Genomic DNA, 12266 nt, shown 5'->3' with positions numbered 1-12266 from the left:
ATGCCTTGTCCCTTCTTGCTACGCATTTATGTGGGCACGGGTGGGAGCCACACACATCGGGACTACGCTTTCCTGCCCCTTGCCATGTTCCATCACGAGCCGCTACATGCTGGCTGTGTAGATGGAGTGATACTCAAGCCCCAAAGGAGCTTACCTGCTGTGCGGAAGCGGCGGAAGGCGCCGGCGAGGGGCTGTGGACGTGAAGTCTGGGACGTGGACGACGGCACGTGATCAAAGCATAGGCAGAAGAGAAGGATGCCTTGAAAAGATGTCCCCCACCTCTGCCTCACATACATGTCGTCAGACAACAATACCCACCAAACGCTGCCCCTCTCCCCCCGCCGCCTCAGCGGTGGGCGCCGAAGCTGATGCCAGCATCCGCGAAAGCAGCCAGCGACGACATGGCGGCGGGGGGCGAGCTGGGGGGCTGGGCGACTGGGCGTGAGATGCGTGAGGGAGGTCGACAACTTTTTGCCAAGGCCTGGGGACGTGAGGCCCCGCCGTCTGATGGCCGTCACGGCGGTCGGGGGCTGGGCTGCGTGATGGTTGCTGGATGTGGCCGGCATTGTGATGCTTGACGACCTGGGAATCATTTGGTTGCGTGCCGGGGCTTTGCGGTGCAAGCGTGCGGGGAAGCGAAGAAAGGGCGACGAGGTAAGGTGGCGGGTTGGGGCGTGGGTTGGGGGGCCAAAAGGCGCAGGGTAATGCATGCTGCTGACGGGCGGGTACATCAGAGCAGTCTACAGCCGGTCACCTTCCACGCTGCTGCCTTCGTCAAATAGCCGTTATATACACCCAGGGTTTTGGGACAACGTAATGGACTGAAATTGTGGAGCGGGATCCTTACCGCTGCCTTCTTTTGCCCACGGTACATAAGCACGCTCTTAATCTATATGTGGTGCCCCATTCCTGACCACCTCCTGCAAAATGCGTCGCGGTCGCAACCCTACGGATCATCCGAAAGGAAGCTCGGCACACAGCAGCTGTATCAATAGAATTATTGAGACCCTAGAATACTTTGCGAGTCTACGTCAGAGGAGTCGAGCCATCGGCACCCATGTGACGGCTTTCTCGCAAGCGCGAGTGGACGCTGGCGCCTTGACGCCAGCCGACTGGAAAGCCGCGGTGGGCTCGCATGGCCGCCTGGTTGTGTCTCTAGTCGGCGCGCACGGCTGGGCTGCTCGGGCGCTGGAGCTGGACTATGAGCGCGTGGACGCCCTGGATGTGCTCACGGAAACGCACAACTTGTTAGTCACCCTCGTCGACCTAATGCAGACAGAGGAGCGTAAGCTGCTGGCGCTAGCTTTCATCAGGGCAGACACTTTCAGCCTACATGCACGGCTGCTGGCGCGTGTGGCTAGCGGGAGCGCAGATGGTGACGGCAGCAACGGCAGTGGCAGCGCCAGCAGCAGCGGCGGCGGTGGCTCAGGCACAAATCGCGGCGCCACGAGCGCAGCTATGGCCGCTACGCAGCGGGCGGTTGTGAACATACGTGCCCAGCTGATGATCTTGAAGGCCGCGTCGTCTATGCTGCGTATGCTGCTGTCGTGCCGCGACGCCTTTGTCGAGCTGCGCGCTGCCCTTCTCCGCACCCAGCTCATCGAGCACATGGCGGCAGCGCTGCTGAGTGCCGCACCCGCGACCGTGACGGGGGCATTGGCCAACATGGACGCCAACTGGGGATCGCTGCTCACGTGCGCTTCCAGCGTGGGGTCGTGCATCAACTTGCTGATAAATGGGATTAACCAAGAGGAGGATTACGATGAGCAGGAGCCGCCGCAGTGGCAGCCGGAGACCCTGGGCGGCGGGGTGCCTGCCACGCGACAGCCCCTTACGCAGGTCATTGAGCTGGAGGTGGTGCGGCAGCTGTTGGGCGGCCGCTGCCTGCAGGCGTGTGCGGTCTGGATGACGCGGGTGGTGGAGGCGACCTTGCGGGAGGGAAGCGCCACAAGCAGCGCAGCAGCAGCCGGACAAGTTGCCGCGCAGGATCGGGCAGCTCAGGCTTTGGGATCGGGGCACGGCGCGGCGGGGCCAGCTGCTGCTGCGGCGGCGGCGGGGGCGGCGGCGGCGACGGGAGCGGCGCCTGCTGCTGGCGGCAGCCGGGCGCCGCAGCGGTGGCGGCCAGAGGCAGCGGGGGATGCCGTCGCGGTCTGTCAGGCGCTGGTCAGGCCAGCTGTGCCGCTCACCCTCGTCACGCAGAACACGTGTGCATACATCGTCCCCGCCGCCTATGCTCTGGCAATAAGCGCGCGGGACTGCCCCTTCCGGCTTGCGCTCACACCTCCACTTCGGTGGGGTGCCAAGAGGGAGGGCGCCGACACGGGCGCAGGCGCAGGCAGTGGTGCTCAGGAGCAACAGCAGCAGCAAGGGCCCTGCGCACCTGACGTAACAGCAGGGACGGCGGCAACAGGGCCGGCAGCAGTGGCCGCCACAGCTTCCGCACGGCTGCAGGCACCTTCGCGATCCGTGGGGCCAGAGGCTGCAGCGGTGGAACGCACACGTGCCGTAAACACGTATGACGTGTTGTATGGCGCTGTGGACGCCATGTGCGCTTATAGTAACACAAACATGGGTCTGCAGGACGAAAAGGCAATGGACGCCCGGCGGCTGCTTGTCGCGTTGTTGGTGCGGCTGCTGTGCAAGCTGCGGCCGCGGCAGGCGGCAGCGCGGCTGGCGGGCCTGTGGCGGGTGCTGCTGTGCGAGCTGGGGCCCACAAGGTTTGCGTACGTGGCTGCAGAAGTGGGGCTGCTACTGCGGCTGCAGCTGGAGGAGGGTCCGCGTAGCCGCACCACCGCTGTAGCACCAGCATCAGTATCCCCAGGAGCATCAGCAGCGCCGGCTGCCGTGGCGTTAGCGCCACATCCGGCGGAGCAGGCGCTCACTCCCAGTTTCAGCCTGCGGTGCGCGCTGGCGGCAGGGCTGCTGCCGCGCCTGGAGGCGTTGCTGCGGAAGCCGCAGGCGTGGCCGGAGGCTTTCGCACTGGGCGGCAGCTCTGATCTCTTGCTGTGGCCCTTGCTTGTGGACTCTGGCGTGTGGCCGCTGGTGCTAGCGCATGCTCCGGCGGCGCAGGTGGCATCGCTGGTCGCCACCCTGACAGCTGCGGTGCGGCGGCTGCGGCTGCGGTACGGCCACCTCTCACAGGCGGCCGCGGCCAAGAGCCGCAGTAGCGGCCGCACCAGTGGCGGCAGTAGCAGCCGCGGCGGTGACGCAACCGGCAGCAGCACCAGTGGGAATGGCGGGGACAGCAGCTCAGCTGCATCGGCGCGGGGCACACATGCCGCCGGCGCAGATGGCAGTGAGGCAGGTGCAGGTATCTGGGGGAGGGGATTTGTCGGACTGGCCGGGCGCCTTGCTACCTTGCTGGGGCAGTCCGTGCACGCGCGGATACAAGTTTTGAAGGTAGACGAAGGGGCGCTGGAGACACCAGGATCGCAGGCGCAGGCGCTGGCGCAGGGGCAGCTGGCGCAACAGGAGCAAGCGCAGGAACCGAAGACAGCAGCCGTGGGGGCTGCTGGCGGCCCATGCCTGCGGCCCAGTGCCTACTCGCCGGCAGCGGAGCAGCAGCTGCTGATGATGAGCCTGTGCGCGTGGCAGTGGCTGCCGCAGGTCCTGTTCCTGGCCAGGGAGGGTTTGGGGCAGTACGTGCAAGACGTGGCGGCAAGGCAGCTGTCCATTGCCGTCGTACACGCGCTTCGGGCGGAGCAGCATGCAGCTGGTGCTGCCGGCGGTGCGGACAGCGCAGACGGCAGCAGCCCCATCTTCGGCGGCAATAGCGGCACTTTCAACAGCAGCGGCAGCGGCGGCAGTTGCGTCATTCCGGCTGCCCAGGCGGCGGAGTCGTGGCGGGCCTTCCTTCACAGCCAGGAGCTTGACGCGGAGGGCTACCTCGCGGCACTGCTGCGGCATATCGGCAACCCAAGTCGCTGCAGTGACAATTCACAGGTGGCACTCCTGTTCGTTACCCTGGGGGTCTTGGACCCAGACATGCTGGCTCGTGCGGCTGTAGCGGCTGCAGCAGCAGATGGACGCAGTAGCAGTAGCGGCAGTAGCAGTAGCGGCAGTAGCAGCAGCAGTGCCGCAGCCATGGTGTCGAGGGCCCGCGCGTTTGTGGAGCGTGTCCAGCGGAAGAACGACGGTTGGCCTAGGTGGCCACTGCGAGAGCTCTTCAACTTCGTGGCCGCGGCCGTTGAGCAGCCGTCGCCCGCGCCGAGTGCCGGCGGAGTGAGAACTGAAAGGCCTGCAGCCGAAAGGCCGCAGCCGAAAGGCTGGAGGGAGCTGCAGGCGGTGTTTATGACGAGCTGTGCAGATGTCACCACGGTGGAGATCCTGATGCCCCCAGCTGAGGTGCAGGCACGCCTGCGCCGCCCGCCGGTCCCGGTCGCGACAGTCGTAGCAGGCAACGCCACGACCGGCAGTAGCATCACCGGAGCTGCAGTTGCAGCGGCTGTTACAGCTGAGACGGGCAGCGAACGGGGCGTGGTCCTGTGCGGCAATCCCGCTTGCGCCAACACGGATGGGCCCAGCGCACTGTTCCCAGCCGGCGGCGGCAAGACGTGCGCTCGGTGCAAGGCGGTGTGGTACTGCTGCGGCGCGTGCCAGCTGGCGCACTGGCAGCAGCAGGGCGGGCACAGGGAGGCATGCAGCAAGGCGCAGGGGCAGGCGCAGGCGCAGGGGCAGGGGCGGTAGACCCCAGTTGTAGGGGGGCAAGGTGCGCACGGGCTCACGTCTGTGTGGATGAGAGTCGCGGGCAAGCGGGCGGGCGTTTGAGGCTGCAGGCAGGAACGATCATCAGCAGCCGTTGGCCCATGCTGTGTTGGTGCAGGCGGGGCACATGCTCTGTTTATACTTTGCATGGGGCCGCACTGAAGGTCACGACATGTACCTTTCACAAGCATGTGTGCGGCGTTGGCTCTGTGTGTGTGTGTGTGTGTGTGTGTGTGTGTGTGTGTGTGTGTGTGTATGTATGTGTGTGTGCGTATCGGGCTGCTGAGTCGGAGTGTGGTACGCTTTGAGTGTGGTTGCATGCAATGACTTCCGATTGTGTGTGCTGTTTTCCTGGCGCAGGATCATGTTGTGGTGTAGTGGCGTCGCTTGGCCAACGGGTATGTTGGGAATTGATTCAAGTCAACAAGGATAGACAGTGGTCCTGACATGGGCCCAGGAGACTTGACATAAGTCTAGCAGTGTCTGGCCATGCGCGCACCGGTAGACGTATGCGGTGTAGCGCCGTGTGCTCGAGGGAATTGCGGGAGGTTTGTGCGACTCTGGCGGCACACTGGCAGGAGGAGTTGTGGGCATTTCGCATGCCAGGCAGATCAGACGTGGTGCATCCGTGTATTTCTCATTGGTACGTTGAAAGCTCGGTGTCCTTGTGCGTAGTGGCATTGCAAGGGATACGGGGCGTGTACATCTGGTGTAACGTCGTGGCACTACGACGGGTCATCTCAGGTTAGGCGCGGGGGCCGAGGGCCAAGATGTTTGACCACCGAATGGGCCGGTCAGATGTGTTGCCGGTGTCTGGTTGGAAGTCTGCTATGGTTCTGGAAACAAGGGAATGCCGTACAGGTAAACAGCAACAGGCATGTGCGTGGTGGCTGGCTGACGCAAGGTCTGGCTGCACATGCAAGTTGTGGCTCCCGGATGCGGTAGGCTCGCACGTCAGCGGGGTGGCGAACTAGCAGGCAGCAGCGGCATGCTTGTGAGGGGTGCGAGGGGTCCTGCAGCAACGCAAGGCAGCAAAGCAAGGCATCAAACTTGTTTACGTACCATTTTTAACCTCATGAAGAACCGGGGCAGGCTAGGCGGGGTAGTGCGGGCGGCTGAGTGGGACGTGCTAAATGCATGGGGCGATTGCGGGGGCGGGCAATTTCAGGCGAACGGGTGGCGTTGCTGGCGGCGGCCCACTGGACCAAGCGGTCTTAGCAGAGCCGCAGGACGGGGGGGGGCCATTGGTGGCATTGCCGGCGGCAGCCCAAGTGGTCTCAGCAGGACCGGGGGAGGTGTACAGCGATTGCAGCCGTGCAGCCAGGCGGGCAGGTGTGCAGGTGGGCTAGCGGGGGGTCCTCCAGGCCCCGAGCGCAACAGCAGCTGCAGCCGCAGGGCCCTTGCCTCCCGTCCGCAGGTCCGCTGCCCCCCCCCCCGAATGCGCTGCTGCAAACAGCACCACTACATCCGCAGCCTTCCCCACCCCAAGTGCGACTGCCCCGCGGCTGCTGCCTTCCGCTGCCTTTCCAGATCCGCCAGTCTGCATCCTCACGTCAACTCCATTTCATATCTGCTACCTCCGCTGGAGCGCCAGCCAGCCAGCCAGCCAGAGGTTATTGGGAGGGGGGGCGTAGTCCCCCCAAACGCTACAATTAAGGCACTTTCGGGCCCCGGGATGCCGTGGGCGAGAACGTGGTTAGGGCCCTTCTCGCCAGCGGCGCCGACCTACCCCTGGAAGATGCAAGCCCTGCCGCCAACCCGCCAATCCACCACCAGTCTGTAGATTGCATTGGTTGCAAGGGCAACCTGCTGACGCAGTTGACGAGCCAGTGACGTGTTCGCGAGTCAGTGACGTGAAATGCGATCTGGCGGTAGCAGACTAGTGGCCTTGGCTACCACCACCATGTCTGCATGTCTGTGGGCTTTTTGGAATGTTTGCAAGCTTCAACACAACGTCTGACGCCGCGTGTGCGCGGTGCCTCCTATGCCTCAGCCTCAACCACCTCAGCGGTCAACACGCCCAACGGATAATTACTGCGCCAGTGGGCCGTACGCACCTGATGCGCACAGCACGCGCGCCGTATCCCTACTGAACCTTGCATCACAAGAGCACACACACACACACAAACACACACACACACACACACACACACACACACACACACACACACACACACACACACACACACACACACACACACACACACACACACACACACACACACACACACACACACACGCCCTGCTACCTGAACCACACCTGCACATCAATCCCTCCCAGCCAGCCCGTGTGCCCGACTGCCCGCCCTACCTCACCACAGGGCTGCCCTGCCTTGCCTTGATCGAGTCAGTTACGATGACTGTGTCCCCCTGCTAAAACTACGAACACGCACATACATACACACACACGCATACACTCACACACGCACACAGATCCAGAGCCACAACCCAGCCACAGCCAAACACACACACACACACACACGCACACACGCACACACACACACACACACACACACACACACACACACACACACACACACACACACGCACAGCCAGGCTGCACACACCCGAGCCTGCTCCCCTTTGCCCCAGTGCCAGTCCCCGCCTGCTATTGATCCGCCTTCAACCCTGCGTTACTTACTTACTACCAGCGAGCATGCGAAGACCATGTTCATTATTTGTATGGCCCACAGTAAACGATATTGCGGTGCGGCCGGTATGCGATGTGCAGCATGCTGTCTCTTCCTTCGCTTTTTTCTTCGTGCACAGATCTCTTCGTCAACTTCACCCGCGTCCACTGGACCGCTACGGCCAAGGCCCGACAACCAGTTCATTTGTGACGCCCTGTCGCACCATCGCAACGACAACTTGATGCACACACGTATCAAGTAAACGCCGCCGGCGTCACCCACACGAGGATGCTGGCCGCGCGACTGCGTGCGACTGACACGCAAGCCGCCCCGCGCCCCGGACCACGCAACCCCTTCCCGTGGATACGAGTCCCGCAGCGATGGCACACACGCCAGATACGAAATCGAATTGCATTGAAATCAGTGGCACCACGCCGATTTCCCTCTCGTGCAACAGGCTTCTTCGTAGTTATATTCGCGAGTAACGATACAGTGCACAACAGCTTCATTAGTACGCTATTATCGACATACAATTCGTCACCCCGCCCTTCGATGACGAGGCATTGCGCAATGAAAAGCACGCCCTCACCAGACACAAACAGGTACACATGCAACGCAATCATGACAACGACATGGCTCTTCCGACGATCGAACTGCGCAACCATTACTTTATGTCCAACCCCCAAGGACTTACGACCGCGCTTCGATTGATGACCCGATAGATTGTGCCTGTGCTCACGACAGGCGGTTGGCCTCACCAGCAGGACACTACCGTGGCTGCCAGTGGCTACACACGCGGCCGCATGCTGCTACTGCCACGCCGGGCTCGTGCCCGCCGCCGCCCGCCGTGCCACACACCCCTGCCGCCGCTGCACCGGGCGCACTCAAGGCCCCATGGCGCGGGGCACAGCGGGGCGGCCGCAGTGTGGCCGCACCACACAGCCAAGCACGGTGCTTGAATTTGGCGTTGACGAGCCGGGGATCTGAGCTCCACCTCCCCTCGCCCCCAGACGCCGGCCGCCGCACGCCCGCGCCCACTGGCGGCGGCGGACCCGGCACACGGCGGCACCGGCCGCGGCGCCGGCACAGGCAGGGCCAGCCCAGCCCCACCACCGACACGTCGGCGCCCCACGCCCCATGCCCCATGCGGCCATGCCCGGTGACTGACTGGTGACTGAGGCCTGCTGGCTGCTCCGCCCGACCTGCCGCCGCAGCTGCCGCTGTAGCAGGGCGCCGCCTGCTGGCACTGGTGCCGTTGTCCGGTGGAGGCCTGGCGCACGGGGCCGCCGGACGGCGGCCGCGCTAGTAGTAATGCGTGCTGCCCCTGGGTGCTCCGGGCGGCGTGCGCCGCTGCTTGAGGTCGGGGCTGGCGCCGAAGGAGGGCGCCAGGATGTCGTACAGCCCCAGCGGGTTGTCGGTGTGCACCCTGAGGGGGGGGAGGCGGAGGCGAGGCGTGGAGGTGGGTGGGCGGGTGGGCGCCAACACGCAGGGGCCAGGCGGCCGCCTGCGCCCCTCAGCCTCTGCCTCCGTCCTCGCACCGCAGGTCCAGTCCCCAGCCCCAGGCACCAGGAGGAGCCGCTCCCCTGAGGGTGCCGCCCTGCAGCCCCGGCCACGTCCGCACCATAACTACCCCAATCCCCACCAGGCACCTCACACCTTTCTCAGCCCAGCCCGACCCCCAATAGCTGCCCAGTCGGCTTTGTACACACGCGCTTTCCTTCCTATCCTCTGGACGACCACCGCGCCCTGCCCCCCGTCCTGCCCGCCCTGCCCCCCTCCCCTGGCCCCCTGCTGCTGCTGCTGCTGCTGCTGCTGCTGCTGCTCACCAGTGTCCGCTGTTGGGCAGCAGGTGCACGCCGTGCCCCGCCCCCCGTATGGCGGCCTCGTCCGCGCCGCCCCAGCGGAAGGTGCTCCGCTCCGCCTTGACAAAGTCCAGCGACAGGCCGGCGGGCGGCTGCTGCAGCAGAGGCCACAGCGCCGTGGTCTCGTAGGAGCTGCGGCAGGGGCGGTGGTGGTGGTGGCAGTGGGGGCACAGGGGGATCAGTTCCCTCACCAGAGCCAGAGCCAGTGTGTCACCTCCACCCCCACCCCAATCCCCGGTTTCGTTGGGATTGAGTAAACTACCCTACCTCCACCCTTTACCTCCACCTCCACCCCCACCCCACCGTGTGCCACCTGTGCCCCTACACGCACCTTCCATCCCGCACATCCCATCCCGCTTCCCCGCCTCGGACCCGGAGCTCCACCTGCCGGCGCCGCCAGACAGCGACACACGCCGCACCCAGCCTTTACCCCGCACCCGCCCCCGCACCGCCCTACCTCCGCCCCCCCCCGCCCCGCTCCTCACCTGTACAGGTCGGCGATGCCGTCCAGGTCGAAGGTCCAGCTGAAGGGCCCGGCACTGGGCGAGCCGCCCGGCACCGGCCGCAGGTTGGTCACCACCCAGCGCGCAATGGCGGGGGAGAAGCCTTGGAGGGGGAGGGACAGGAGGGAGGAAGAGAGGACATGAGGTGCGTGGTAATGATGGTGGTGGAGCATGCCTCCCCTTCCAGCCCGTCCGATGCCCGCCTCATACCCTCATCCCGCCCGCATATACTGTCACTGTCCCACCACCCCCACCAGCCCCACCACCACCACCAGCCCCACCCCCACCCCCACCACCCCCACCCCCACCCCCACCCCACCAGCCCCACAACCCCCACCACCCCCACCAGCCCCGCCAACACCCGGCGCCCACCCGCCTCCGCCTCACCCGCCTCCAGCACGGCGTCCATGACGGCGTTGCGGCTGGCCACCGGCATGGCCAGGCCCCGCAGCAGCGCAATCAGCTCGCCGGGGTGGTCGGCGCCGTCGGGGCCGCCGCCCGCCCGCACCTGGCCCGGCAGCGAGTCCAGCACCCACACCTGCACCGGCCGCGGCAGCCGGGCGGGGAACTGCGCCACCATGCTCATGACCACCTTGCCGCCAAAGGAGTGGCCGATGAGCACGCGCGGGAATAGCTTGAGCTGCCGCAGCAGCGCCAGGATGTCGGTGGCGGCGGAGGCCACGCTGTGCGGCGCCTCGGGCCGGCCGGGCAGCGCCGCAGACTCGCCGTGGCAGCGCAGGTCCACCAGAAGCACCTGCCAGCTGGGGAAGCCCTGGGAAGGCGAAAGGGCAGCGAGGGGGTGGGGGAGAGATGGGGGCGAGCCGAGGGCGAGGTGAGGGAGACGCCCAGAGCTTTAGACACAAGGTGGGGGTGCTGGCCGCTCGAGCCCCACCGCCGGCGCCCGCATGCCCAACTTGCTGCCCAACTGGGGCCTCCCGCCTACGCTGCCCTCCCGCCGCCCGCAGTCCCCGCCGCCTTGCCTCCTCGCACCTCCACGAGCATCTTTGCGAAGCTGCTCATGTTCTTGCGGTTGCCCAGGATGCCGTGCACCAGCACCGCGGTGGGCGGCACGTGCGTGGCGTCCGTGTGCGACCAGCGCGCCTGGGGGGGGGGGGTTGGTGGGGGGACGGATGGTTGGGTGGGTGGGTGGTTCGGCGAGTTCGGGAGGGTGCGTGGGCCCTCTGCCTTTGAGTCCTGCCTGCTGGGTGGACGAGTGGGCGAGTAAGGCGAGTGGGGCGGAGTGCGGGTGAGGGGCGGGTGAGGGGGCGGGCGGGGGCATCAGCTGGAGGTGGCGGGATGGGGAGCGGGAGGTGCGAGCGGCGGAGTGCTGCCCCGACCCCCGCCTCAACCCCTTCAAAGCAAGGACTGCTCACCAGCGGCCCCTGCAGCAGCTCATAGGCGAGCGGCGTCTGCACGTCCAGCTCGTCATAGGAGACCTGCGCGCACAGCGAGGGCGCGTGGGCGGCGTGCGTTTGACAGCGTGCGTTGGCGTTTTTTGGCGTGGGCAGGCCCAGTAACCACAGGCTCGGCGAACCAAGCCGCGCGGGGCGCATATGCTGTAATACATCCACATCAACCCCACTCACGCTTCGTAGTCCAGCGCCGGCTGCGCTCCGCGCAGCGCTCGCCGATGGAGAGGCTAGCCCCGCCGAGGGCATCGTTAGAAGGCCAGATGAACATGACAGCCGCGTCTGTAGACAAACAAACAAATACAGGTGCTCAGCGCGGCTCGATTGTGCTGTTGCGCAAAAGCCGAGCGATTCCTCACTTGACGGGCAGCACGGTTGGCAAGCGCCTTGAAAGCTACAGTCTGACGTCTCAGTGGGCTACTTTTGCTAGGGGCGCGCAATCCGCAGGCTGCTGTCCGCTCAAGGGCCATTCGCATTGCAGTTCAGCCTTCTTGTCCAGGGCCCGGGCCAGTAATCGCGTTATGCAGCAGCCCCAAGCTGTCAAGTCAATATGGAAAGAGCATGGCTGCAAGCCAAAAGGTCAACCAATGGGCCTCTTTCCAGTGGATTTAGTGGCTCCTTGGTTAGTCGCTCACTAAAGTCCCACCGGACACTAAATGTTGCACTAAAGCATTCATGTTTACAGCCAGCGACTTTAGCGCTCCGCTTGGCACACGCGCGCCCATGCTCAAACCCGATTCTTAGTGCTCAGCACAATGCTCTCATGCTGTTTAAGCTGTTGGGATGACGGGTCAGCTCATTTCGGCCGACGGGCCCGATACACATGCGCGATGGCGGAACAAACGTTGCAAAACTGCGCTGGGAGAGCCCGGGACGCACTCTGGGGTGTTAATCTAATGCATCTGTACGTATTTATGATGGCGGAACGATGTAAACAACCCGAAGTATTCTGCCAGGCAGTGCTCGGCTGGGGGGCGAGCTTGGAGGGTGCTCAGCCGAGTTCGCGGCTCCAAGGGAATTAATCTTACAGCGAGTTGCAAAATTGGGACTAAATGAAAGGCTTTACTGCGAGAGCGCTCGAAACAACGAAGAACGAAAATCGCAGCGACTAAACGGGGGCTGGCTAAATGTGCCTAAAGTCCCTAAATGTCCACTAAA

The 12266-nt window shown here is 64.7% G+C and overlaps 2 protein-coding genes across 2 annotated transcripts; one reads left to right on the top strand and one right to left on the bottom strand.

The window, feature by feature from the left end:
* Positions 1-813: 813 nt before the first annotated feature.
* Positions 814-5789, top strand: CHLRE_08g384628v5 (uncharacterized protein). Its single transcript, XM_043065345.1, has one exon. It carries the CDS (start codon positions 1270-1272, stop codon positions 4684-4686), a length of 3417 nt encoding a protein of 1138 aa, XP_042922346.1. The 5' UTR covers positions 814-1269; the 3' UTR covers positions 4687-5789.
* A 552-nt stretch (positions 5790-6341) lies between these two features.
* CHLRE_08g384600v5 (uncharacterized protein) lies at positions 6342-12203 on the bottom strand. The gene is made up of 8 exons (XM_001694253.2): positions 11468-12203; positions 11286-11390; positions 11073-11135; positions 10690-10800; positions 10087-10471; positions 9682-9802; positions 9161-9328; positions 6342-8760 (listed from the first exon to the last, which is right to left on the bottom strand). The coding sequence occupies exons 2-8, from the start codon at positions 11355-11357 to the stop codon at positions 8637-8639; spliced, it is 1044 nt and encodes a 347-aa protein (XP_001694305.2). The 5' UTR covers positions 11358-11390; positions 11468-12203; the 3' UTR covers positions 6342-8636.
* Between the last annotated feature and the right edge of the window lie 63 nt (positions 12204-12266).

The sequence above is a fragment of the Chlamydomonas reinhardtii genome, chromosome 8 (genome assembly GCF_000002595.2).
Source record: "Chlamydomonas reinhardtii strain CC-503 cw92 mt+ chromosome 8, whole genome shotgun sequence".
In the NCBI taxonomy this organism is placed as follows: Eukaryota; Viridiplantae; Chlorophyta; class Chlorophyceae; order Chlamydomonadales; family Chlamydomonadaceae; genus Chlamydomonas; species Chlamydomonas reinhardtii.
This window is presented reverse-complemented; position numbering and strand designations above follow the sequence as displayed.